Raw genomic sequence first — 27,559 nt, forward strand, 5'->3', positions numbered from 1 at the left:
AAGCGACTGTGGAGCGATTAAACCGCGAGCTGGTGCGGAGCGCTCACGGCGGCCGCGGCGGGGCGTGCGGGGCGCGGCGGCTCCGCGGGGCCCGGGGGCGGCGCGGGGCGGCGGCGGGGCCCGGCGGCCGGAGCGAGCGCTCGGTGCGGGTTGCGGGCGCAGGTAAGAGGTGGCGGGGGGTTTGCAGTCGCTTTCTCCGGCCTCTAGGTGTCACGATGGGGCTCCGGTTCGGCTGGGGCCCCGCAGCGGCCGCCGCCGGGGAAGCAGGGGGCTTTGTCTCCCTCTATCGTCCCCAGCGCGGCCGGCGCTCGGCTGCCACCGCCGCCATTCCCCACAGCGCGGCGCTGGGCTGCGGGGCCCGGCCGGGGCCTGCCTTCCCCGCCGTGCCCTCCCGCCCGGGCCTGGCCGCGGCCGAGCCGCCTGCCCCGACTCCATTTTCTTTTCCTTTGTCTCCTCCGCCGCGCCACCGGGGCTGATTACCGCCCCCTCCCCGCCGGCCGCGGCCCCCCCCCCCCCCCCCTTTCCCTTCCCCTCCCGTCCCTTCCTCCTCCCCTCCCCCGCCTTCCCCGCCCCGCCGGGCCCGCTCCCGCTCCCCACCCGCCCCGGCTCTGCCACCGCCACCGCTTCACCCCCATGTCGTCGTCGTCGTCGTCCCCCCCCGGCCGCCGCCTCCCTCCTCCCTTCCTCGCCTCCGCCCTCGCCGTCTCCCCGCGCACCTCCGCGGGGCTCTGCCCGTGGCCCCGCAGCCTCTCGGCCGTCCCCTTCCTGCCCTGGGCGCCCGGCCGGGTGCTGGCGGCGGGCGGCGGCGGCTGCGCGCCCCGCTGCCGGCGGCCGCCGCCTCGCTGCGCTGGCGTCTGTGCTGCGGAGTGAGAGGCGCTGCGAGGCGCAGAGCGGGACTCGAGCTCCCTCTGCAAGGCAGGCTGAGCAGCGCCATGCAGCACCGGGACGCGGGCACGGCTGGGGGGCGCCCGCTCTCGCCGCGCTGCCCGGCCACCGACACCCCCCCCCCCCGCGCCTCGCTCCCGCTGCGCCCCTGCCGCACCGACCTCACACCCCCCCCCCCCCCGCCCCGCCGCGGCCGGGAGAAAGCAGGGGACGGCCGGAGGAGCGGGGCTGCCGCCCGGCGGGTTGCTGCGGCGCTTGCCGGCGCTCGGGCCGGGCCGCGGCGTGCTCCGGCCCCGCCGCCCCCGCGGGATGGAGCCCCGCAGCAGCCCCCCGCGGCGCTGCTCCCCGCCTGCCCCGGCGGGGTCGTGCCGCCGGCCGAGAGGCTTGCGGGGCGGGGGAGGCGCAGCCCGAGCCCCCCCCCCCCCCCCCGGGTTTTGTGCCGCGGCAGAGGCTCCGCGGCCGGGCGCTGGGCTTTGTGTTGGCCACATCAACTTTGGGCTGACTCCCGCAGAAGGCTGCTGCGGGGTCGGGTTTGGCCTTGCCGTTTCGGGTGTGCTTAGTGGAACGCCTTGGATGCGGGGTGGGGGCGGCTTGTCACGTTGCCCGCATCCTTTCCTGCTCGCCGCGATCCTCGGGACTTGCCTGCCGCTGAGAGCGAGCTGCCTTTCCTGTTTGCGACTTCCTATGCTGGGTTTTTTAACCCCGTCTCCCCCCACACACCTCCTGCCAGCGATTGAAGCTTAGTCATAAAGTCCAGAGCTGTTCCTAGACTCATCTGAAGTCGTCTTTCCCCCCCCAGGCAGGATTCGGGGGGGTTCGTTGTGCGTGGCAGGGTTTGCTCTCTCCCCGGTGTGCTCTGCTGCTGTGGAGCCTGTTGAATTGGCAGGAGGCTGGTGGGTAGAGGCAGCAGCCCCGTGTTGCATCCAAGCTGCTGCTCTTGCTTGAACCCTGACGTTTTCCTTCAGGTCCTTGGAGCTGCAGGGGGGAGGTGATCAAGCAGCAGGGCAAAGCAGGGCTGCTTGTTTGGGGGTGGGGGTTTTATTTTGCTTCCCTCTTGCATTTCCCCCCGGGTGGGTAGTGCCACTTCTCTCTTCAGGCAGTCCCTGCTTGCACCACAGAGGAGGGAGGTTGTTGGGATGCCCAGAACGGCCTCACCGCAGGCTCAGAGGATGCAGGGGGTTGGAAGGGATCTCCAGAGATTCCTGAGTTCCCCCCCGGGGCAGGCCCACGCTCCTGCAACTCCGTGAGGGTATCTCTGAGGAGCACAAGGTGTGAAGCTGGAGCTGTTGGAGCTGCTAGGTGCCCCTGGAGCTGAAGCACTGGGGCAGGGCCGGGGAGGCCGTGGCAGCAGCGCTGAGGCTGCTGGCAGCTCCAGCCCGCAGCGTTGCCGAGGGGACAGAGCTATCGCAGGGGCTGCTTTTGGTGTTAGCAGGCTGCAGCTTGGATGGCAGCCCTGGCTGCTGCCTGGGTGTCCTCACCAGCTCTGCTGCCTGCAGGTTGGTACCTGCCTGGTGCTGGCGCTGTGGCACTGCCAGGAGCTGCCCCGCGTTGTTGCCATCTTTGTTCGGCACTTAGCTGAAAGCTCTTGGTTCTCTCTGATGGCTGCCTTAGGAATGTCTGTGTGCAGCCTCATTTCATCTCTCCCCCTCAGCACTTCCTGCTTCTCTAATGGAGGTGGTCAGAAGTCAGATGTGGAGCATCTGAGAAGCAGCAGGGAGTTCCTTGCCCTCATCCCTTGTGCTGTGGCAGATCAGAGCTGTGCTGAGCTCTGACCTCTGGGCAGCTCTTCCTGCTCTCTGAGCAGTTCCTGTTCCTTGGCTCTTTCAAAGCTGTATTGATGGTATTGGAGTCACACCCATCCTGGCAGGTCTCACTTCTCTTGCAAGGGGGCAGTGGTTTGAAATGAGAGCAGAGCAGATTCAGGCTGGAGGCTGCTGGAACACTGCAACAGGTTGCTCAGGGAGGTGGTTCAGGCCTCATCCCTGGAGGTCATCAGGGTCAGGCTGGACAAGGCTGTGAGCAACCTGCTCGAGTGGAGGTTGTCCCTGCTGCCCCTAGGGGGGTTGGACTGGGTGACCTTTGGAGGTCCCTTCCCACCAAGAACCTCTTGTCCCTTCTTCACCAGAGAGGGGATGCTTGGAGGAGTGGCAGAGCACCAGGATTGCCAGGTGCAGCTTCCTCCTGCACTTGGGAGTGCTCCAGAGGAGCAACCAGCCCTGCTCCCTGCCCACACTGAGCTGCAGCCTGCAGGATGGAGCTGACAGCCAAGCTGTGCCCCAGTGCTGGTTGTTTGTGGTCCCTTACCTGCACTGAGTCGTTTGCTTGGCTCCAGAGCTCTGCTCTGCATTGGGCTCCAGGTCAGATGCTCACTTCAGTCTGGCTTCTACTGAGCCCTCAAATGTCAGTGCAGCATCCAGCTCTGCTGCTCTCAGGGGCACACACAGACCTAGGACCCTTCCACGGTTTTTTGCCTCACAGGTTGGTTTTTACTGCTCAGAAAGTGGCTTTGGAAAGGCTCTTTTTCTCAGAAGCTGAGGGAGTCCCTGTCCTCTCCTCAGGGTGCTGGGGGTTTGGGGTTCCATTTGTTTTATTGCTCTTCCCACTTCAGCCATCCACCATTCTTCAGGACTTGAGTCAGCTCTGCTTGTTCTGGACAGATCTGACATGAAGAGAAAGCAGTGGCAGCACATCTGGGTGCCCTGGGTGCTTCCTGACTGACACAGCCATGGGAAGAAGGGGATAGAATGAGCCTGAGCTGGGGAGGGAGTGCTAGGGTTGAGACTGTTAGCACTGCAGTAACTGCCAGCTGCAGCTGGGCCAGGGCAATCCCCTGCACAGCTCCAGGCTGGGTGAGGAGTGGCTGAGAGCAGCCTGCAGGAGAAGGCCTTGGGGGTGTCAGGTGGTGACAAAGTGCCCAGGAGCCAGCAGTGGTCCCTGGCAGCCCAGAGCCAGCTGAGTGCTGAGCTGCAGCCAGAGCAGGGAGAGCAGCAGCACAGGGAGGGGATTCTGCCCCTCTGCTCTGCTCAGCCCCCACCTGCAGCACTGCCTCCAGCTCTGGGGCCCCCAGCACAAGGAGGACCTGGAGCTGCTGCAGAGGCTCCAGAGGAGGCCCCAGAGATGAGCAGAGGGCTGCAGAACCTCCCCTGTGGGGCCAGGCTGAGAGGGTTGGGACTGTTGAGCCTAGAGAAAAGAAGGCTCCAGGGAGACCTCAGAACAACCTTGCAGGAGCTGAAGGGCTCCAGGAGGGCTGGGGAGGGACTCTGGGCAAGGGCTGGGAGTGCCAGGAGCAGGGAGAATGGCTTGGAGCTGGGAGAGAGGAGACAGAGTGGAGAGGAGGAAGGAATGGTTGGCAGGGAGGCTGGGGAGAGCCTGGCACAGGCTGCCCAGGGGGGCTGTGGCTGCCCTCTGCCTGGAGGTGCTCAGGACCAGGCTGGATGAGGCCTTGAGCAGCCTGGGCTGGGGGGAGGGGTCCCTGCCCATGGCAGGGGGTTGGCACTGGCTGACTTTGAGGTCCCTCCCAACCTGAGCCATTCTGTGATCCTAAATGCAAACCCCTTCACTGCTCTGTGGTTAAGCATATCCTGCATTCTGCCTGTCAAAGTGTGGTCAGATTTGGCTTGGAAGGGACTTCCTGTGGTGCTCTGGTTGAACCTCTGGGCCAGCTGCAGGGCCAGCTTTGAAGTGAGATGAGCTTTGGGTTGTGCTTAGCAAATATTTTCAGCAGCTGAAAGGATTTCCACAGCATTCCTGAGCAACTTGCTCCAGGCTTCACCACTCAGGGCTGCTGCTTGCTCCTCCACTGCAGCCCTCCAAGAGCCCTGGGGAGGCCACAGCTGGAGGACTGGCTCCAGTTCTGCCCCCCCCCCCCCAGCTCAGGGTGAGGCACTTGCTGGAGTGGGGACAGCAAAGGGCTGCAGAGCTGCTGAGGGGCCTGAAGCATCTCTGGTGAGGAAAGGCTGAGGGGCTGGGGGCTGCTGAGCCTGGGGCAGAGCAGCCTGAGGGGGAGCTGATCAGTGCTGATCAATACTCACAGGGCAGGAGGGTGGCACCAGGCTTTGCTCAGTGGTGCCCAGTGAGAGGCCAGGGGACAGTGGGCACAGAGTGGAACAACAGAAGCACATCTGAACACGAGGAGGAACTTCTGTACCTGCAGGATGACAGAGCCCTGGAGCAGGCTGTCCAGAGAGGTGCTGGAGTCTCCTTCTCTGGAGACTTTCAATCCCAGCTGGATGTGTCCCTCTGTGACTTCCTCTAGGTGACCCTGCCTTAGCAGGGGGTTGGCCTGGGTGATCTCCAGAGGTCCCTTCCAGCCCCACCATGCTGTGAGTATGATTTCATCTCCCTCTTGTGCTGTGCACTGGTTGAAGGTAGCAGCAAGGTCTCCCTTTGGTACTGTTGTTCTGCTCTCCAGCAGCCCTCTGATGGGCTGTGCTCCAGGCTCAGAAGTGGACATGTGGAGCACTAAGCTTCCAGCTTAGCCTCATTCTCCTTCAAGCCCAGCAACCCTTGCCCATGCCAAAGGAACTACAGCGTTCCAGTGGCTGACTTCCTTGGGCAGAGCCAGGGCCCTGTGGAGGGAGCAGGGGGCTGGGTCAGGGCCCTGTGGAGGGAGCAGGGGGCTGGTGCCAGCATGGTGGTGCTCTGCAGGAGCTGCTCTGCACTTGCTGCAGTAGGATGCACACCTCCCATGGCTCTGTCTCTTTCCCATGGCTGATCCTGGCAGCAGTCTTTGTTCCAGACAGAGCTCTCCACTGCTAAGGCATTTGCCAAGCAGGAGGCTGGGGCTTGGAAACTGAAAATAGAGCTGGTGCTGGTTCAGAATTGCCAGCAAGGCCAGGTGAGGCTGGCAGGGCAGCAGCAAGGGGAGGCTGTGGCCCTGGCAGAGTGAGCTCAGCTGCAGGGCCCTGCTGCAGCTCCTCCCCTGCAGGCCAGGAGTGCCTGCTGCCTGCAGTCCTGCTCATGGAGGGCCAGGACAGCTTTGAGCTGCTGCAGGGTTTGCAGCCAGCAGTGGGAAGGTAGCTGCCAGCAGTGGCATTGTGTAGCACAGAGGCAAGCAGGGTGGGAGTGGAAGGGACCTCTGGAGCTCACCCAGTGCCACCCCCTGCTCCAGCTGGGCACCCCCAGCAGCCTGCCCAGGGGCACAGTGCCCAGCAGGGTTGGAAGCTCTCCACACAAGGAGACTCCACAACCTCTCTGGGCAGCCTGCTCCAGGCCTCCAGCAGCCTCACACCAAACAATTTCTCCTCCTGCTCAGGTGGAACCTCCTGGCTGCCACTTTGTGCCCCTTGGCCTGGCCCTGGGCACCACTGAGCAGAGCCTGGCCCCAGCCTCCTGCCCCCCACAGCTCCTTTAGCTCCTGCTGAGCATTGCTCAGCTCCCCTCTGGGGCTGCTCTGTTGCAGGCTCTCAGCCCCAGGGCTCTCAGCCTTTGCTCCTCCCAGAGCTGCTCCAGCCTCCTCAGCAGCAGCTTCAGAGCCTCCCCTGGGCTCTCTCCAGCAGTTCCCTGTCCCTCCTGAACTGAGGAGCCCAGAGCTGGACACAGGACTCCTGCTGTGGCCTCACCAGAGCAGAGGGGCAGGAGAACCTCCCTTGTTCTGCTTGCCTCACTCTTCTGGCTGCATCCCAGGGTGCCCATTGCCCTTCTTGCCTACCAGGACAGGTTCTGGCTCATGGGCAGCTTGTCACACAGCTGGCACTGCTCTGTCCAAGCTCTGCCCAGCACCTGGCAGGGCTGCAGCCTTCCTCAGCATCTCTGCTGTGTCCTTAGCAGAGGAGCACAGCCCAGGTGTTCCCTGAGCACCCCCTGCGAGCTCAGGGGCAGTGTAGAGCAGGGGTGGTGCTTGCAGAGTGAGTTGACCAGAGAGGGATGGTTTCCAAATGGTTTTTGAGCAGCTGACCATCCCTCAACACCCACAGCTCCACCACACTTAGCAGGAGTGCCCCTGGAAGCTGATAAACCATCCAAAAGAGGTTTGTTGAGGGGAAAACAAAGGCAGCCAGGCCCCAAGCTTGGAGGCCTTGTACTAAATAAAGTGTGAGGGAAGGTGCTTGAAAGGGGTGGAAGTGGTGTGAGATCCCCCAGGGTGGCTGTGGCTGGCTGGGGAGCTGCTCTCTGCCCAGGAGAGCTCCCAGCTGAGCACTGAGGTGCTGCTGTGCAGTCCCTGCAGGGTCAGTGTTCTGAGCTCTGCATGGGGGAGGGCAGTGACAGGTCTGAGCTCTGGGGGCAGCTGAAGCTCTTCCTCCTCAGGGGGCCAGGGCTGTGTTAGCCCTGGGCTGGCTGCTTGCTGGCAGTGCTCCTTGCTGCTCTGGCAGTGTGGGGAGGGCTGGCCCCACTTTGCTTTACACTCCCCTTGGACACTGAGAGCTGCTTTGCTGGGGTTTGGCCTTCCACAGCCCAGGAGGAAAAAGGCCAGCTCTGAAATGTCACAGTGCCCTCTGGATTTGGCAGGAGGCACACAGAGCTCTGGGCTGGGAGGACCTGAAAATCCAGCAGGAGCCAGCAATGGTCCCTGGCAGCCCAGCAGGCAGCTGTGTGCTGAGCTGCAGCCAGAGCAGGGAGAGCAGCAGCACAGGGAGGGGATTCTGCCTCCAGCTCTGGGGCTCCCAGCACAAGAGGGACCTGAAGCTGCTGGAGAGGCTCCAGAGGAGGCCACAGAGATTCATAGAACAGTTTGGGTTGGAAGGGACCTCAAAGATCATCCAGCTCCAACCCTCCCACTTCCCAGGCTGCTCAAGGCCTCATCCAGCCTGGCCTGGAACACCTCCAGGCAGGGGGCAGCCACAGCCTCCCTGGGCAGCCTGTGCCAGGCTCTCCCCAGCCTCACTGCCAACAATTCCTTCCTCATCTCCAGTCTCAATCTGCCCTCTCCCAGCTCAAAGCCATTGTCTCTTGTCCTGGCACTCTCAGCCCTTGTCTGAAGTCCCTCCCCAGCTCTTCTGGAGCCCCTTCAGGTCCTGGAAGGCTGCTCTGAGATCTCCCTGGAGCCTTCTTTTCTCCAGGCTCAACAGCTCCAACTCTCAGGCCCTCTCTGGGCTTCACCTGGCTCTGATTCTGTTTACATCCTTCCCAGCACTTCCTGGGATGCACTTGGCTGTGATCTGTGACTCAGATGCAAGTTGATGACAGTTTAGGCTCCAGGAATCTGCCTTGTCCACCACCCTTCTGCCATAGGTGTTTCCAAGCCTGGAATTTCCTGTCCCTGCTGCAGCAGCAGGGAGCTGCCCTGGCTTGGTCAGCCTGGCACAGGGTGCCCTGTGCTGCACAGCCTGCTGTGAGGTTGCCTAGCAGTGGCTTTAGCTTTTCTTAGCTGCATCAGGCTGGCCCTGGGGAGGTGACTCATGGGCACAGCGTGGGGCAGCTCTTCACCATTACCTGAGCTTCCTGCTCCTCTGATCTGAAGCCTGAAGTCCTTCATCCAGGCACTGCCACTGCTTGATGAGTGTCCCTGCAAAGATTTCCAGGAGAAGCTGTTCCCCCAGCCTTTGCTCCTGGGTGTTTGTTCACCTAGGTGAAGCCTCAGAGGAAAATGAAACCCAAATAGGTTGTGATGAAGCAGCCTCCAGAATGCCATGGAACTTGCTGTGCTGGTCTGTCAGGTGTGGGAGTGCTGGTGGTGCCACTCTCAGGTGAGGTGGCCAAAGATGCCAGCAATGTGGACTGGACAGTGGGGTTGAGCCACTGTGAGTGGAGCAGAGTGGCTGGAAAGCTGCCTGGTGGAACAGGACCTGGGGTGCTGCTTGGTAGCCACCTCAGCAGGAGCCAGCAGTGTGCCCAGGTGGCCATAAAGGCTGCCAGCATGCTGGCCTGGATCAGCAATGGTGTGGCCAGCAGTAGAGTAGGGTGCTGGAGTCCCCATCCCTGGAGGTGTTCAGGGAATGAATGTGTGGCCATGGCAGTGCTGGGTTGCTGGCTGGCCTGGATGAGCTTGGAGAGCGTTTCCAGTCCGGACAGTTCTGTGACTGTGAACTTTGGTGTGAGGCTGCTGGACGCCTGCAGCAGGCTGACCAGCGACGTTGTGGAGTCTGGGGAGCTTCCAACCCCACCTTGGCTGCTGTGCTCCTGGGCAAGCCGCTGCGGGTGCCCTGGTGGAGCAGGGGCTTGGACTGGGTGCGGTCCCTCCCAGGCCCTCTGCGCCGGGGACTGGTGCAGAGGCGGCGGCTGCAGTGCCGCCGGCTGGCCGCTGGAGGGCAGCCGAGCTCCACCGGCGGCTGGGGGCGCTGCGCCTGGCCGGCAGCGAGGAGCTGCCCTGGCAGGCAGGGAGCGGGAGGACAGGGGTGTCTGAGGGGGGTGTTTGAGACAAGAGCTGCAGCTGGAAGGAACAGGGGCCCTTGATTTCGCTACTGAACGGTTGTAGCAGGCCTTGCATTCATCTCACCCTCTGAAGCAAGCCTTGCCTGCAGGCAGTGGTTTGGTCTCTGCGCCCCTTGGCTGCCAGACCTCCCTGGCAGCGTGAGCCAGCTGCTGGAGTGGTCACCTGGGAGTGACCTGTCCCTTGGCAGGCACAGGAGAGTCTGGGCTGCGAGGTTGAGATGCCTTCCTGCTGCTCTGCTGGAGGGCCTGCTGCTGCAGGACCCTAGGGGACATCTTGGCCTGTGGCTTGCTTTTGGGTGGCTTACAGGCTTGTTGTTGACTTAGGTACTGGCAGGTAAGGGCAGGTTGCTGCTCAGAGCTGCCTGTGCTTGTGCCAAGGCTGCTGACCTCTGCTCTGTGCTGCTACAGGGCACCAAAGGGGAATGGCTTTGGCTCTGCAGATGGGCTCCTGCTATTCTTTCCTCACAGACTGCATCAGGGTGAAAGGGATCCTCCAAGGGGCTCCTGTCCAACCCCCCTGCAGGCAGCAGGGACAGCTCCAGCTGCAGCAGGCTGCCCAGGCACACAGCCAGGCTGAGCTGGAAGGGCTGCAAGGATGGAGCCTCCACCACCTCCCTGGGCAGCCTGGGCCAGGCTCTCCCCAGCCTCCCTCTGCACAACTTCCTCCTCAGCTCCAACCTAACTCTGCCCTGCTCCAGCTCCAAACCATTGTCCCTGGGCCTAGCCCCACAGCCCCTTCTGAGCAGTCCCTCCCCAGCCTGCCTGCAGCTGCCCTGCAGCTCTGCAGCTGCAGCTCTGAGCTCTGCCTGGAGCCTTCTCTTCTCCAGGCTGAACTCTCCCAGCCTGTCCCCATGCCAGAGGTTCTGCAGCCTCTGACCCTCTTGGTGGGCTCCTGGACCCTCCATCTTCAGTCTTCTGTTGTTAGCCATTTCCCACAGGCTAACATTATTTTGTGCATCACTGCTCTTCCTCTGCTGTGCACAGGCTCTTGGTCACCTGAAGAGGCTTCTCCCTCTCCTTGCAAATCCCTGGGATAATGAATCAATCCCCTGGGGTTGCTTGGCAGCTGCCGGCAGCCCCAGCCCAGCCTGCTGCTCTGCTGGCTGGTGGGAGGTGCTTGCATCATCTCCTGTGCTTCAGCTGTTGGTGCAGATGGATCTGCTCTGACTTGAGAGGCTGCCGGGTGGGAGAGGAGAGGCTGGGTGCCCGCAGGGCTGCGGGAGGCCGGAGCTGGCGTTCCCGGGCTGCTGCTGCCCTCTGCAGCCTGCTGCTGCCCGCTGCGATGCCAGGGAGCCACAGCGAGAGGTGGGCCCAGCTTGAGCAGGCTGAGGAACAACCTGAGCCCTCTTGTTCCCACAGCACAAGTGGAAGAGTCTAGAAGAGGCAGGGGAGGAAAAGCAAGGGCTGTAAAAATCCCAACAGTTGCAGAGCCAGGGCAGCCTGGCAGCTGTGCCTCCTGCTCCCTGTGTGAGCTGCCTGGGGCACAGCCAGCTCTCTCCAGCTGTGCCCAGATGCTGAAAGTGCTTCGTGAAGTTTAAGTGTTGAGCTCCTGAGGCAGCCCAAATACATTCAGTGTTGGGCCCTCACTGCAAGAAGGACACTGAGGAGCTGGAGCAGGGCCAGAGAAGGGCAAGCAAGGTGGGGAAGGGTCTGGAGAAGAGGGCTGGGGAGGAGCAGCTGAGGGCCCTGGGGGGGGTTTGGTGTGGAGCAGAGGAGGCTGAGGGAGACCTCCTTGCTCTCTGCAGCTCCCTGAGAGGAGGCTGCAGCCAGCTGGGGCTTGGGCTCTGCTTCTCAGGCTCAGGAGACAGGAGAAGAAATGTCCTGGAACTGTGCCAGGGGAGGCTGAGGTTGGAGAGGAGGAACAATTCCTTTGGTGGCAGAGTGGTCAGGGCCTGGCAGAGGCTGCCCAGGGAGGTGGTGGAGTCCCCATGGCTGGAGGGGTTGCAGAGCCCTGTGGCCATGGCACTTGGGGCCAGGGGCTGGTGGCCATGGAGGGGTTGGGTTGGTGCTGGGCTGGATGATCCTGGAGAGCTTTTCTACCCTAAGCCCTTCTGTGGTGTCACTGCCTGCTCTGAGGCCAGTGTCCATTCCAGGGGCACAATCCCTGCCCCTGCTGCCCACACCATTGCTGCTGCAGGCCAGGCTGCCGGTGGCCATTCCCCGAGGCTGCCGGTGGCCATTCCCCGAGGCTGCCGGTGGCCATTCCCCGAGGCTGCCGGTGGCCATTCCCCGAGGCTGCCGGTGGCCATTCCCCGAGGCTGCCGGTGGCCATTCCCCGAGGCTGCCGGTGGCCATTCCCCGAGGCTGCCGGTGGCCATTCCCCGAGGCTGCCGGTGGCCATTCCCCGAGGCTGCCGGTGGCCATTCCCCGAGGCTGCCGGTGGCCATTCCCCGAGGCTGCCGGTGGCCATTCCCCGAGGCTGCCGGTGGCCATTCCCCGAGGCTGCCGGTGGCCATTCCCCGAGGCTGCCGGTGGCCATTCCCCGAGGCTGCCGGTGGCCATTCCCCGAGGCTGCCGGTGGCCATTCCCCGAGGCTGCCGGTGGCCATTCCCCGAGGCTGCCGGTGGCCATTCCCCGAGGCTGCCGGTGGCCATTCCCCGAGGCTGCTGTTCGTTTTCAGCTGGATGTTGTTGCAGGGCATGGCCAGGGCCTGCCTCTGGTGGTGCTGAGCTGGGAGGTGAGCAGAGCAGCTCAGTGGGGAGCAGCCCTGCCCATGGGGTGTGAGAAACGGCAACGTGGGCATCACTGCCTTGCTTCCTGCTCCCCTGCCTCCCCTTGCCCCCATCCCCTTCCCCTCATCTGAAGATCTTCCCTGCCCCTCTTCCTGCCCCCTCGTCCCTTTCCCCAGGCTGCCTCCCCCAGGCAGCCTTGGATGCCCGCAGTGGCACCAGGCTGGCACAGAGCTGGAGCTGCCCAGCTGGGCACAGCGCCGCTGCCAGCTGCTCGCCTCTGTGCCTGGGGGGCCGTGGGTGCCCTGGGGCCCGTGGGTGCCGTGTGACTCTTTCTCTTGTGTGTCCCCCAGCCAGGGGCGATGGAAGGTGAGGCAGTGGAGGCCATCGTGGAGGAGTCAGAGACTTTCATCAAGGGCAAGGAGAGGAAAACCTACCAGCGGCGGCGCGAGGGCGGGCAGGAGGACGATGCCTGCCACATGCCCCCCAGCCAGGCCGAGGGCGCCGAGGTGGTGCAGGACGTCAACAGCGGGGTGCAGATGGTGGTGATGGAGCAGCTGGACCCCACCCTGCTGCAGATGAAGACGGAGGTGATGGAGGGCGCCGTGCCCCAGGAGGCCGAGGCCACGGTGGACGACACGCAGATCATCACCCTGCAGGTGGTGAACATGGAGGAGCAGCCAATCAACCTGGGGGAGCTGCAGCTGGTCCAGGTCCCCGTGCCAGTGACTGTGCCTGTGGCCACCACCTCTGTGGAGGAACTTCAGGGAGCCTACGAGAATGAGGTTTCCAAGGGAGGCCTGCAGGAGGGGGAGCCCATGATCTGCCACACCCTGCCTTTGCCAGAAGGCTTCCAGGTGGTGAAAGTGGGTGCCAATGGGGAGGTGGAGACACTGGAACAAGGGGAGCTTCAGCCCCAGGAAGACCCCAACTGGCAGAAGGACCCAGACTACCAACCCCCAGCCAAGAAGACGAAGAAGAACAAGAAGAGCAAGCTGCGCTACACCGAGGAGGGCAAGGACGTGGACGTCTCCGTCTACGACTTCGAGGAGGAGCAGCAGGAGGGTTTGTTGTCCGAGGTCAATGCAGAGAAGGTGGTGGGCAACATGAAGCCACCTAAGCCAACCAAAATCAAAAAGAAAGGTAAGCCCTCAGCTGCAGGCCCTGCAGGGATCTCGCTGTGCTCGGAGTGAGGGAGCGGACGTGGGGGGCAGGGCTGCAGCCGTGCCCATGGCCTCTGCTGCCGGTGCTCAGCCCTGCTGCTGCAGCTCCTCCAGCCGGCCCAGGTGGCATTCACACCGCCCTGGAGCACAGCTGAGCTCTTCTGCTGGGGGGGGTAGCACGTGAGGGAGGGTTTGGTAGACCAGGTTTACACCAGGAGCCAGTCAGTTCTGGGGGGCACCTCAGCAGGTGCTGGGAAAGGCAGCTGGGGCAGCATCCAACAGTGGGTGTGTTGGACTCCTCTGAAAGCTGGGGGCTGAGGAGCCCTTTCCAGGGTGGAGAGGGAACAGTGAGTGCTGTCTCACCAGTCTGAAGCCAAGCCACGGGCACTGACTGTTCCAGAGGATGTGGAGTTGGATTTCATGGCTGCCTGTGGCAGCCACACCTGCAAGAAGCTGTCCCTTGCCCTGCTCCTCTCTGCTCTTCCTCCCTGGAGCACAGCAGTGTGCAGGCTAAAGGTGGTGTGCTCTGTGCCTAGGTGTGAAGAAGACATTCCAGTGTGAGCTGTGCAGCTACACCTGCCCCCGGCGCTCCAACCTGGACCGGCACATGAAGAGCCACACGGACGAGCGGCCACACAAGTGCCACCTGTGCGGCAGGGCCTTCCGGACAGTCACGCTGCTGAGGAACCACCTCAACACCCACACAGGTACCCCGGCCACGCCCCTCGCCCCGCCCCTCGCCCCGGCCCCGCCCCGCTGGGAGGGGCTGAGAGAAACCCAGCAGGCATGGTCCAGGGGAGGGCCACAAAAACCATCAGGGGGATGGAGAACCTCTACTGAGGACAGGCTGAGGGAGCTGGGGCTGTTCAGCCTGGAGAAGAGAAGGCTTCAGGCAGACCTCAGAGCAGCCTGCCAGGGCCTGAATGGGGCTCCAGGAGAGCTGGGGAGGGACTTTGGGCAAGGGCTGGGAGTGGCAGGAGCAGGGAGAATGGCTTGGAGCTGGGAGAGGGCAGATTGAGACTGGAGATGAGGAAGAAATTGTTGGCAGTGAGGCTGGGGAGAGCCTGACACAGGCTGCCCAGGGAGGCTGTGGCTGCCTCCTGCCTGGAGGTGTTCCAGGCCAGGCTGGATGAGGCCTTGAGCAGCCTGGGCTGGGTGGAAGGGTCCCTGCCCATGGCAGGGGGTTGGAGCTGGAAGTGTTCAGGAGGACATTGGAGGTGTTCAGGAGGAGACTTGATGGGGTACTTGGTGCCATGGGTTAGCTGTTTGGGTGGGTTGGGTTGGTTGATGGGTTGGACACGATGATCTTGAAGGTCTTTTCCAACCTGGTTTGGTTTATTCTAAATAAAGGTTTATTCTAAATCTCTGAGGTCACATCCAACCCAACCCTCTCTGAATCCGTGCAGACAGCAAATCCCTCCTAGCTCCCTGCCATGCGTTCTAAGGCAGACCAGTAGGGCTCAGACCCAGCTCCTGCAGCACCTTTCTGTTGCTCTGCTCTGAGCCTCTGGGTGCAAAGCTCCAGGGAACTGCACTGTCATGGAAGTCCAGCTCCTTGTGCCCCCTCTGCCCAAGGCAGTGCTGTGAACATCCCTCCTTTCTCCACATGCTTGTGTCTGGGTGGTTGCACAACCTGCTGATGCCAAGGCAAGGCTCAGTCTCCTCCCTGAGGGGATCTTCACTGTACAGCATCTTCTCCCCTGGCTGTGCAGGAGCTGTGACTCCACACAGCCCTCAGACCTTCCCGGACGTGCTAAGGGCCTTGCTGCTTCACTGGGAGCCACCCAACTCACCCCCTACAGCTGCCCCATGTCTTCTGCTGGCCCTGCCCTGGCTGTGCTGCTCTGACCCTGTGCTGCCCCCCAGGTACTCGCCCTCACAAGTGCCCAGACTGCGACATGGCCTTCGTCACCAGCGGGGAGCTGGTGCGGCACCGCCGCTACAAACACACCCACGAGAAACCCTTCAAGTGCTCCATGTGTGACTATGCCAGCGTGGAGGTGAGTGCCTTCCCCTGCCACCCCTGCCCTCACAGCTCCCCAGCACAGAGGGGATTCTGCCTCTCTGCTGAGACCCTCCCTGCAGTGCTGGGGCAGCTTTGCAGCCCTCAGCACAGACAGGGACCTGCTGGAGCAGGGCCAGAGGGGGCCACAGCAGTGCTGGCAGGGCTGGAAGGGCTCTGCTGTGAGGCCAGGCTGAGAGAGTTGGGCTTGGGCAGCATGCAGAAGGCTCCAGGGAGACCTTCTGGTGGCCTTGCAGTGCTGGAAGGACTCTCAGAAGGCTGGGGCCAGAGTTTGGAGCAGGGCAAGGGGTGATGGTTTGAACTGAGAGAGATTGAGAGTGGAGAGAAGGAGAAATGTTTGGCACTGAGGGTGGGGAGAGCCTGGCCCAGGCTGCCCAGGGAGCTGCCCCATGGCTGGCCCCACTGCAGGGCAGGTTGGTTGTGGCTGTGAGCCCCAGAGCTGCTCTGACTGGGGCTGTCCCTGCTGGCTGCAGGGCTTGGCCTGGGTGGCCTCTGGAGGTCCCTTCCCAGCCAAGGCATTCTGTGACTCTGCTCTGTCCTACCTCAGCCTCTGCCTTGCCTTGCAGGTGAGCAAATTGAAACGCCACATCCGGTCCCACACCGGGGAGCGACCCTTCCAGTGCAGCCTGTGCAGCTACGCCAGCAGGGACACCTACAAGCTGAAGAGGCACATGAGGACCCACTCTGGTACTGCTGCTGTGCTCCTGCAGCCTGCCTGGGGCTGCACCTGGCTGCTGACAGCAGCAGCATTCTGTAGTTCAATGTAAAACCTTGGTAAAGTCTGCAGAGGAGACGCCAGGATTGGTAGCTGCTAGAGAATGAACACCCTGAGAGTAAAGCCCTCTGAGGTCATCCAGTCCAACACCAACCCAGCACCACCCTGGCCACCAGACTGTGGCCACACATTGCTGGAACACCTCCAGGCATGGGGACTCCACCACCTCCCTGGGCAGCCTCTGCCAGGCCCTGACCACTCTTGCAGCAAACAAATTTTTCTTCCTCTCCAACCTCAGCCTCCCCTGGCACAACTCCAGGCCAGTTCCTCTCCTTCTATCCCCTGAGCCTGGGGAGCAGAGCCCAACCCCCACCTGGCTCCAGCCTCCTCTCAGGGAGCTGCAGAGAGCAAGGAGGTCTCCCTCAGCCTCCTCTTCCCCACACCAAACCCTCCCCAGCCCTCTTCTCCAGACCCTTCCCCACCTTGCTTGCCCTTCTCTGGCCCTGTTCCAGCTCCTCAGTGTCCTTCTTGCAGTGAGGGACCCAAAACCGACTCCAGGGTTCAAGGTGCAGTTTCACCAGTGCCCAGCTCAGGGTCACCATCACTTCCCTGGCCCTTGCTGCTTCAGGCTGGGCTGCTGGTGGCCTTCTTGCAGTTCTCTGGCAGCTTCCCTGCAGGGCTTCTCCTTGCTCAGATTCACCAGAACAGTTTACCTCCCTGCACTGCATTGAGCCTCTTGCCGCATGCTGGAGCAGGAGGTGGCAGGGGGAGGGCTGTGGCCGAGCTCCCTGCAGTCCCCCAGCAGCCTGCAGCACGTTTCTGGGTGGTTGGCTTGTTGTGGGGCTTCCTGGTGAGGTTTGCCCTTGCTGAAAGCCCCTGTGGGGCTGTGCTTGCCCCCTGCAGGAGAGAAGCCATACGAATGTTACATCTGCCACGCTCGCTTCACCCAGAGCGGCACCATGAAGATGCACATCCTGCAGAAGCACACAGAGAACGTGGCCAAATTCCACTGTCCTCACTGTGACACTGTCATAGCCAGGAAGAGTGACCTGGGTATGTATGGCAGGGGGCTTGGGGAGCTCTGGGGGGCTTCTGCACTTCACACAGCCCAACCCCTGCCTCTGGCTTTTCATCTAACACCTCTGGTAACGGCAAGCTGAACCCCAGCAGGGTGGGGGAGGAAGGGACCTCTGGAGTCCAACCCCCCTTGCTGCAGCAGGGCACCCACAGCAGCTTGCCCAGGGGCACAATGCCCAGCAGGGTTGGAAGCTCCCCACACAGGGAGACTCCACAACCTCTCTGGGCAGCCTGCTCCAGGCCTCCAGCACCCTCACACCAAACAACTTTCTCCTCCTGCTCAGCTGCAACCTCCTGGGTGCCAGTTTGTGCCCTCTGCCCCTTGAACCTGTCCCTGAGCAGAGCCTGGCCCCAGCCTCCTGCCCCCCACAGCTCCTTTAGCTCTTGCTGAGTAATGCTCAGCTCCCCTCTGGGGCTGCTCTTCTGCAGGCTCTCAGCCCCAGGGCTCTCAGTCTCTGTTCCTCACAGTGCTGCTCCAGGCCCCTCAGCAGCTTTGCAGCCTCCCCTGGACTCTCTCCAGCAGTTCCCTGTCCCTCCTGAACTGGGGAGCCCAGAGCTGGACACAGGACTCGTGCTGTGGCCTCCCCAGGGCCAGCACAGGCTGAGCTGGTGCCTGGCAGTGCACACTTTTAGCTTACAATAGCTGCTGAAAAATACAAAGTTTCCTTTTCTCCCCTCAGTGTTTGAAGCCCTGACAGGCACACAGGGCAGGGGGCTGCTTTCAGGCAGTTATTGAGCTTGGCCTGAGATGACAGCTTTGGGAAACCTAAAGCTCCCTTGGCTTGAGCTGCTGCAGACTGGAAGCCATTAAATCTCATGCACAGATCCTCTCTTGGTGCCCAGGGGCTTGAGAAACAAAACAGCTTCACATGCCAGGCTGAGGAGGCGCCCCAGGGAGGGCAGCAGGGGCTGAGGAGGCGCCCCAGGGAGGGCAGCAGGGGCTGAGGAGGGCAGCAGGGGCTGAGGAGGCACCTCAGGGAGGGCAGCAGGGGCTGAGGAGGCGCCTCAGGGAGGGCAGCAGGAGCTGGGCTGAGGAGGCACCTCAGAGCCCTGAATCCTTGCAGTAGCAGAGCCTTGGTCTCCCAGTCCCCAGTGTGATTCCAGCCCCAAGCTCTTCTGTTCTACAAGAAGGTGACAAAACTGCAGGCCCAGAGCAGCTGAGGAGAAGGAGGGAGCCAGGATTTGGCAGAACTTGGTGTCTGTACACTGGATCTCACCCCAGGAATGGGACACTGGGCTCCCTTCCAGCAGGGCCCAGCACCAAGTGCTGCAGCAAGAGGCATGTTGAGGGGCTGGCAGTCAGCTGATGTCAGGAGGGAGGGAGCTGACTCAGAGCACAGGAAGGCTGATGGCAGCTATGATGAATTTGTCTTCTCCTAAGGCTCTGAGTGTCCCCTGAGCCACCTTGTGCAGGTCTGGGGTGTGCCCAGCTGGAGGATTTTGAGGTGACTAAAAGCTCTGTCAGGGATTATCTGCTGTGTCCCTGTTGCCTTGAGCTCTGTCTCTGGCTTCTAATCCTGCAGGAAATCCTCAGTTTCCCCTGGTCTGTGAGCTGACTTCTGCTGGCTCCAGGCAATTAGAGCAGCAGCCTTCAGCAGAGCAGCCCAGAGGACACTTGGGTTTGATACTGACATTCCAAGTGCAGCTGCATCATAGGATGAGCTGGGTTGGCACCTTAAAGGTCACCTGGCTCCAGCCCCCTGCCAGGGACAAGGAGATCAGCCCAGGCTAGGATTGAAATAACCAAACCCAGAGAGCCCTGGGGAGCCTGGGAGTCACAGAGTGGCTTGGGGTGGAAAAACTCTCTTGAGATCATCCAGTCCAACCCCACCATGGCCACCAGACCCTGGCCCCAGGTGCCATGGCCACAGGGTTCTGCAACACCTCCAGCCATGGGGACTCCACCACCTTCCTGGGCAGCCTCTGCCAGGCCCTGACCACTCTGGCAGCAAAGGAATTTTGTCTCCTCTCCAATCTAAGCCTCCCCTGGCACAATTTCAGGCCAGTTCCTATCCCCTTAGACTGGGGTGCAGAGCCCAACCCCCACCTCGCTCCCACCTCCTCTCAGGGAGCTGCAGAGAGCAAGGAGGTCTCCCTCGGCCTTCTCCACACTAAACACCCCCAGCTCCCTCAGCTGCTCCCCAGCCCTCTTCTCCAGACCTTTCATAAGATGTTAGGGGTTGGAAAGGACCTTTGGAGATCAAGTCCAGCCCTTCCCCAGCCCTCTTTGCCCTTCTCCGGTCTCGGAGCTTTTCCGTGAGTCCTTCTGGGTGCTCCAGACAAGACCTTTGGGTTTCTGAAATCGAATCCTCCGTGACCTCAGTCTCTGGTTCTGAAGAGTGTGTGAGGGGCCTGCGGGCATGGCTGGCAGCCCCGGGGCCGGTGAGAGCCTGCCGCTGTTGTCGTGCCAGGCGTGCACTTGCGGAAGCAGCACTCCTACATCGAGCAGGGCAAGAAGTGTCGCTACTGCGACGCCGTCTTCCACGAGCGCTACGCCCTCATCCAGCACCAGAAGTCCCACAAGAACGAGAAGCGCTTCAAGTGTGACCAGTGTGACTACGCCTGCAGGCAGGTGAGTGAGCGCCCCCTGCCGCCCCGGCCCCCTGCCGCCCCGGCCCCCTGCCGCCCCGGCCCCCTGCCGCCCCGGCCCCCTGCCGCCCCGGCCCCCTGCCGCCCCGGCCCCCTGCCGCCCCGGCCCCCTGCCGCCCCGGCCCCCTGCTCCCCCCCCCCGCCTCTGCTGCCCATTACCCGGCCCCTGGCCAGGCTGCTGCTGCCCCTGCCTGGCCCCTGCCTGGCTGCTGCAGCCTGTACCCAGTCCTTGCCTGGCCACTGCTTCCCATACCCTGCCAGCTGCTGCCGCCCCTGCGTCCCCGCACCAGCAGCTGCGCCTCTTGGCTGTTGGGTTTGAGCAGCTGTCAGTGGGGGTGCAGGGGTTGAGTGGCTCTTGCTGTGGTGCTCACCTGCAGAAGTGCCTTGGAGTGGGTACCTCTTGGCAAAGGGTGAATGTAAGGTGGGAGCAGCTAGGAAGGAATATCACAGAATCCCAGCATGGTGGGGTTGGAAGGGACCTCTGGAAGTCATCCTGTCCAACCCCATGCCAAGGCAGGGTCACTGGGGGCAGGTTACACAGGAAAGAATCCAGGTGGGTTTTGAAAGTCTCCATGGAAGGAGACTGCAGCACCTCTCTGGACAGCCTGCTCCAGGGCTCTGTCACCCTGCAGGCACAGAAGTTCCTCCTCGTGTTCAGATGAGCCTCTGTTGTTCCACTCTGTGCTCACTGGGCACCACTGAGCAAAGCCTGGTGCCACCCTCCTGACACTCACCCTTTGAGTATTGATCAGCACTGATCAGCTCCCTCTCAGGCTGCTCTTCCCCAGGCTCAGCAGCCCTCAGCCCTTCAGCCTTTCCTCACCACAGAGATGCTTCAGGCCCCTCAGCAGCTCTGCAGCCCTTTGCCATACCCTTTCCATCACAAACTGGTTTGGGTTGGAAGAAAACTTAAAAGGACTCATCTCACTGGGTCAGCCTTGGGCAGAGGGGGCACAAGGAGCTGGACTTCCATGACAGTGCAGTTCCCTGTAGCTTTGAACCCAGAGGCTCAGAGCAGAGCAACAGAAAGGTGCTGCAGGAGCTGGGTCTGAGCTCTGCTGGTCTGCCTTAAAATGCATGGCAGGGGATCAGGAGGGGTTTGCTCTCTGCATGGATTCATAGAGGGGATTGGGTTGGGAGAGACCTCAAAGCTCAGCCAGTTCCCTGCCATGGGCAGGGACATCTCCCACCAGCCCATGGCTGCTCAAGGTCTCATCCAGCCTGGCCTGGAGCACCTCCAGGCTTGGAGCCTCCACAGCTTCCCTCTGACTGCAGAGCCACCAAGCAAGGCTGTGTCCTTGGCTGTGGGAACCTTCTGGCTAGGGCTGAGGCTTGGGCTGGCTGTGCAGCTGTGGCCCCGGGCTGGGCTGCCCTGGGCATGCAGCTGTGCCCCCTGGCTTGGGCTGTGCCGGTGGTGCAGCTGTGCCCCCCGGGCTGTGCCCCCCGGGCTGTGCTGGGTGTGCAGCTGTGCCCCCCGGGCTGTGCCCCCCGGGCTGTGCCCCCCGGGCTGTGCAGCTGTGCCCCCCGGGCTGTGCCCCCCGGGCTGTGCCCCCCGGGCTGTGCCCCCCGGGCTGTGCTGGGTGTGCAGCTGTGCCCCCCGCCCGCAGGAGCGGCACATGGTGATGCACAAGCGGACGCACACCGGGGAGAAGCCCTACGCCTGCAGCCACTGCGACAAGACCTTCCGGCAGAAGCAGCTCCTGGACATGCACTTCAAGAGGTACCACGACCCCAACTTCGTGCCGGCCGCCTTCGTCTGCTCCAAGTGCGGCAAGACCTTCACCCGCAGGGTACGGCGGCGCCGGGGGTGGGGCGGGGGCGGCGGCTATCGGCCGAGGGGGAGGGGAAGACCTTTACCCGACAGGGGAGGATTTGTGGGTTGATGGAATGGGCTGCAGGGAAAGCAGCAGCACAGGAAGGGGATTCTGCCCCTCTGCCCTGCTCTGCTGAGACCCTACCTGCAGCACTGCCTCCATCCAGTTCTGGGGTCCCCAGCACAAGAAGGACCTGGAGCTGATGGAGAGGGTCCAGAGGAGGCTGCAGAGATTTGTTTGGGTCAGAAGGGAGCTGAAGGATCATCCAGCTCCAACCCCCTGCCATGGGCAGGGACACCTCTCAACAGCTGAGGTTGCTCAAGGTCTCAACCAGCCTGGCCTGGAACGCCTCCAGGTAGGAGGCAGCCACAGCCTCCCTGGTCAACCTGTGCCAGTGCCTCCTCACCCTCACTGCCAACAATTTCTTCCTCATCTCCAGTCTCAGTCTCCCCTCTCCCAGCTCCAAGCCATTCTCCCTCATCCTGGCACCCCCAGCCCTTGCCTAAAGTCCCTCCCCTGCTCTCCTGGAGCCCCTTCAGGTCCTGGCAGGCTACTCGAGGTCTCCCTGGAGCCTTTTCTTCTCCAGGCTGAACAACCCCTACTCTCCCACAGGAGATGTTCTCCAGCCCTCTGATCACCTTTGTGGCCTTCTCTAGATCTGCTCCAGCAGTGTGACCTTTCAGCAGAGCACTTCTTTGTGGGAGGAAAGCAAGGGCAGGTGTGGTAGCATTCAAAGTGTCACAGGATCCCAGAATGCCAGGTCACAAGGGCCCCCAAGGACCTCCTGGTCCAACCTTTCTAGGTGGTAGTGGTGTTTTTAGGATGAGCTGGCCCCAGCCCTCTGGCAAGCTGAGTCTTAAAGCTGCCCAGTGCTGGGGACCGCACTGCTTCCCCTGGGAGCTGATTCTGGTGTCTGGCTGTGCTCGGGGAACAGCACTGTCCTGGGGTCCAGCACTAGGACTCAGGAGTGGTGAGGTCATGGGCAAGGTGGGAGTGGAGCTCTCCCTGCTCTGGCACTGATGGCTGCTGTGCTACATGCAGAACACCATGGCCAGGCACGCAGACAACTGTGCCGGGCCCGACGGCGGCGAGGGCGAGAACGGAGGAGAGACCAAGAAGGGCAAACGCGGGAGGAAGAGGAAGATGCGCTCCAAGAAGGAAGACTCCTCGGACAGTGGTAAGGAGCAGTCCAGGAGAGTCACTCCCCGAGAGTCACCCTGCTGGCTCCTCTGCTCTGACACTCAAGGCTGTGGATCTCCTTGCCCTGAGAGTCATCCTGGTGGCTCCTCTGCTCTAGCACTCCAGGCTCAGATCTGCTCCTCTCTGGGAGTGGTTCTCTGGGGGTGTTTTCACAGCCGGGGCTGGTAGCCCTCAAGGATGGTCATAGGTGCTGCTTAGAAGTTGTCACCTTCCATTGTGCAGCTCTGTGCTCCTCTGGATTCTTTAGGTGGGCTTTGAATGGGCTGATGGCTCCTGATAGGTCTGGGAGCAGCCCAGCAGGGTGTTGCTTGATGCTCTTCCTGTCATTGTCTCCCTGAGTTCTTTGGGGGTGTACAGAGAAGCCTTTCTCACACAGCCTGAGAATTCTGTTTGCTTTCTGAGGGACAGCTTGTTCTGTGTGATGTGAGGGGGACAGATGGACAGTCTGTGCCACCAGCTTCTCACCAGAGCTGGATCATCCTTTTTGGCTGTGGATGTGATGCTGGTTGTGGTGGTGGTGGATGGGTGGTGGTTTCATCCTTGCTCGAACTGAAGGTTCACCTGATCCAATGATTTCCCACAGAGGAAAATGCTGAACCAGATCTGGATGATAATGAAGATGAGGAGGAGACAGCAGTAGAAATTGAGGCTGAACCAGAAGTGGAGCAAGAGCCTCCTGCACCACCTCCCAGTAAGAAACGAAGAGGAAGACCCCCGGGCAAAGCTGCCAGCCAGTCCAAACAGTCCCAGCGTAAGTGACCCTGCTGCAGCTGCTGCCCCCGGTACCTGGCAGTGCCAGAGACCTGGGTGACCAAAGCAGGTGGAGGAGCTGCTCCTCACCCGTGTGGGGATGGAGTTGTGAGAGGGAAGCTCTCCATGGCAGTGCCTCAAGTGTCACCAGTGAGGTACCTGGTGGGGCTCTGCAGCCAGCACAAAACCTGTTGTCCCCCACTTCTTGCTCTGTTCTGCTCTGCCCTGCTGACACCACACCTGCAATACTGGGCCCAGTTCTGGACTCCCCAGTGCAGGAGAGACACAGACCTGCTGGAGAGAGTCTAGGGGAGGCTGTGAGGATGCTGAAGGGCCTGGAACAGCTCTGCTGTGGGGAAGGCTGAGAGCCCTGGGGTTGTTTAGTGTGGAGAGGAGAAAACTGAGAGAGGACCTGATCAGTGTCTGTAGATATCTGAGGGTTGGGCCCCAGGATGAAGAAGGTGCCAGGATGAAGGTGCCAGGCTCTTTGGGGTGGTGCCCAGGGTGAGGACAAGGAACAACAGCCACGAGGTGGAACCTCCTGGGTTCCAGCATGAGAAGGAACTTGTTTGGTGTGAGGGTGCTGGAGGCCTGGAGCAGGCTGCCCAGAGAGGTTGTGGAGTCTCCTTGTGTGGAGAGCTTCCAACCCCCCTGGATATGTTCCTGTGTGACCTGCCCTGGCTGCCCCTGCTCTGGCAGGGGGCAGGGACTGGAGGTACTGGAACAGGTTGCCCAGGGAGGTTTTGGATGCCCTCTCCCTGGAGGTGTTCAAGGCCAGGCAGGATGAGGAGTAACCTCATCTAGTAACCTGGACATCAAGACACTTGAATGTGTCCAGAGAAGGGCAAGGAGGCTGGGGAGAGGTCTGGGGCACAGCCCTGTGAGGAGAGGCTGAGGGAGCTGGGGTTGCTTAGCCTGGAGAAGAGGAGGCTCAGGGGAGACCTTCTTGCTCTCTCCAACTTCCTGAAGGGAGGTTGGAGCCAGGAGGGGGTTGGGCTCTTCTCCCAGGCAGCCAGCACCAGAACAAGAGGACACAGTCTCAAACTGTGCCAGGGGAAGTTTAGGCTGGAGGTGAGGAAAAAGTTCTTCCCAGAAGGAGGAAGTGGCCATTGGGATGTGCTGCCCAGGGAGGTGGTGGAGTCCCCATCCCTGGAGCTGTTCAAGAGTGGCTTGGACGCGGCACGAGGTCTTTTCCAACCTCGTTCATTCTATGATTCTATGACCTGCAGAGGTCCCTTCTAACCCCTCCCCTTCTGTGGTTCCTTCCCTCTCTGCTCCCTGCCCCTGCAGCTGCAGCAATCATTCAGGTGGAGGACCAGAACACCGGGGAGATCGAGAACATCATCGTGGAGGTCAAGAAGGAGCCTGACGCAGAGGCGGCCGAGGAGGAGGAGGAGGCTCAGCCGGCCGTGGTGGAAGCTCCCAACGGAGACCTCACCCCCGAGATGATTCTCAGCATGATGGACCGGTGATGGAGGCCGAGCTCCACGCTGCTGACTGGACTGGCCTGGGCTGTGTTTAAACGGCTCAAAGATTGTTGTTTTGTTTTGTTTTTTTTTTTGTTGTTGTTGTTTTGGTTTTGGTTTTTTTTTCCCCTTTTATTGGAATTATTTTTGTTGTTGTTTCTTGGCTTTGGGAAGTGCAGATTTTAGAAACCCTTTTACCAAACCTGCTGGGGAGCCCAGCCCCTCCGAGCGATCTTAGGCTGTGATTGACCTTCACCTCTTGCTGGTTTCTGTTAGGATCATGGAACATTTTAGGAACTATCCCGGGTGGGAGTCCCTGAGGCTTTTCCTGCCAGCTGCTGCTGGGTTGAGTCTTTGTGCTCCGCGCGGCGCCGCCCCTCCCCCTCCCCCCGCCCCCGCCCTGGGGCTGCCGGCAGCCGCAGCCAGCGCTGGCAGCCTCTAGAGGAAGGTAATGAACCGCTCCCGACCTGCCCCTTCCCGGCTTCCCAGAGCCCCCCCCCACCCCCCCCAGCAGTGTTTTTAACTGTAAGCCCCAGCCCTCGGGAGGCTCCTAGGCTGTGGCAGTGGTCGGTTGGTTTCTCCTGTTGGGTTTTTCTCTGGCTGTTCCCTGGCTCTCCCACCCGGGCTGCCCAGGGCAGTGTTTGGCATGCTCCAGCTGGCTCCTCTCCCTCCCCGGGTGCTTTGCCTCCTGCAGGGCATTTGCTGTCATGGTCAAGCTTGTAAATAACCTTTTTATTTTTACATTTTAATCTTTTTATTTTTCCCTTCCATGAAATATAAGAAGTCTGCAAACCTCCACTTGACATAAACCCCAGGAGCTGAATTCCTTCTGAACTAAACCAGAACCCTGATAGAGCAGAAGCGCTGGAAACGCTGTGGAGACACAAGACAAGGGGGTTGGGGGGGTGGGGGGAGGGGGGAATATAACCACAAAAGCCCCCTGAGAAACCCTGGTTTTGAAGCCCACCCAACTGGAACCATGTCTGCCGAGCCTCCCTTTTGAGTTCTGACCTCCAGACTCCGTTTCCTTCCTGCTCTATCTCATAGCTCTCTCATTTTTATTCTTCTTCTTGGTTGTTTTTTTTTCTGTTGTGTTGATGACTCCTACAGTAAGGCAGAAAATAAAGAAAGAAAGAAATGGTGATTCAGGAGTTGGGGGGGGAGGGTGGGGGGGGGGGGAGGAAGACTGCAGCCCTCCCACCTGGGCCAGGAAATTTTTTACTTAGGGTCAGTAAATGGCAAAAAAAAAACCAAACCAAGCAACCAACCAGCCAAGCATTTTTGGATCTCTTAAGGATGGAATAAATAAATAAAGTATAAAAATAATAACGATTTAAGTAAAAAAAAAAAAAAAAAGACAAAAAAAAAGACCAAAAAAAAAAGACACAAAAAAAAGAAAAAAAGAAGAAAAAAAAAGACAAAAAGAAGACAAAAAAAAGAAGAAAAAAATAGACAAAAAAAGAAGACACAAAAAAAAGACCAAAAAAAAATCACAAAAAGACAAAAAAAAATAAATTTTCCACAAAAAAGAGATATTAAAAAAAAATTTAAAAAAGTCATTAAAAAAAATCATTTAAAAAAATCATTAAAAAAAAAAAAAAAGACCTTAAAAAAAAATCACAAAAAAGAGACATTAAAAAAAAATAAGAGGGGGGAAAAAAAAAAGACATTGAAAAAAAATAAGAGGGAAAAAAAAGACATTAAAAAGAATAAGAGGGGAAAAAAAGACATTAAAAAGAATGAGGGGGAAAAAAGACATTAAAAAGAATAAGAGGGGAAAAAAAAAAGACAAAAAGAATAAGAGGGGAAAAAAAAAGATTAAAAAGAATGAGGGGAAAAAAAGACATTAAAAAGAATAAGAGGGGGGAAAAAAAAGACATTAAAAAAAGAGGAAAAAAAAAAGACATTGGAAGAAAAAGAGGAAAAAAAAAGACATAGGAAAAAAAAAGACATTGGAAAAAAAAAGAGGGAAAAAAAGGCATTGGAAAAAAAAGAGGGAAAAAAAGGCATTGGGAAAAAAAAAGGGGAAAAGAAAAAGGCATTAAAAAAAAAGGGGGGGAAAAAGACATTAAAAAAAGAGAGAAGAAAAAGACATTAAAAAAAGAGAGAAAAAAAAGACATTGGAAAAAAAAAGGGGGAAAAAAAGACATTTAAAAAAAGGGGGAAAAAAAGACCAAAAAAAAGAGAAAAAAGACATTAAAAAAGGAAAAAAAAAACATTAAAAAGAGGAAAAAAAGACATTAAAAAAGAGGAAAAAACAAAGACCTTAAAAAAAAAGGAGAAAAAAAAAAAGACCTTAAAAAAAAGGAGAAAAAAAAGAAAATACCTTAAAAAAAAGGAGAAAAAAAGAAAATACCTTAAAAAAAGGAGAAAAAAAGAAAAAGACCTTAAAAAAAAGGAGAAAAAAAGGAAAAAAAGGACAAAAAAAAAGAGAAAAACGACAAAAAAAAACCCCAACCCAAACACACACACACAAAAAAAAAAGGGTAATGTGAAATCCAAACTGATGCCTGTCCATGCCCTGTCACATGGTCAAATATGTTAAGCTTTTTCTAGAGCCTCAGTCTTGCTGATTTCAACCCAATTTCTCTTCCCTGTATCGCTTTTTCCCAGAGCTATCCAGGTTTAGCTACCCAGAGCCTAGGTCGATGCATTTTGTACTTAGCTGTACTGTGTGAGATTCTTTTTTTTTTTTTGGTTTTTGGGTTTTTTGGTGGTTTTGTTTTATTTTTCATTATTTTAGGAAAGCCAACATGGGGGGAGAAAACATTAAAAAAAAAAAAAAAAGACAAAAAAAAGAAAAAGGCAAACAAAATACTGTTATAAAATATGTAATGGGTTTGGGAAGCTGGGAAGGAGAAGATGCTGCTGTACAGCTAATAAATAATAATGGATTAA

At 59.4% G+C, this 27,559-nt stretch overlaps 1 protein-coding gene across 1 annotated transcript; it reads left to right on the forward strand.

Annotated features, from left to right (window-relative positions):
• CTCF (CCCTC-binding factor) lies at positions 1-27,559 on the forward strand. The gene is made up of 11 exons (XM_068166578.1): positions 1-162; positions 12,218-13,007; positions 13,564-13,734; positions 14,894-15,027; positions 15,617-15,737; positions 16,669-16,818; positions 19,254-19,414; positions 21,039-21,221; positions 22,287-22,422; positions 23,029-23,196; positions 24,486-27,559. The coding sequence occupies exons 2-11, from the start codon at positions 12,227-12,229 to the stop codon at positions 24,665-24,667; spliced, it is 2,187 nt and encodes a 728-aa protein (XP_068022679.1). The 5' UTR covers positions 1-162; positions 12,218-12,226; the 3' UTR covers positions 24,668-27,559.

Source organism: Melanerpes formicivorus, unplaced genomic scaffold, assembly GCF_026170545.1.
Source record: "Melanerpes formicivorus ecotype bairdi unplaced genomic scaffold, bMelFor1.0.p_v2 SCAF_102, whole genome shotgun sequence".
NCBI lineage: Eukaryota > Metazoa > Chordata > Aves > Piciformes > Picidae > Melanerpes > Melanerpes formicivorus.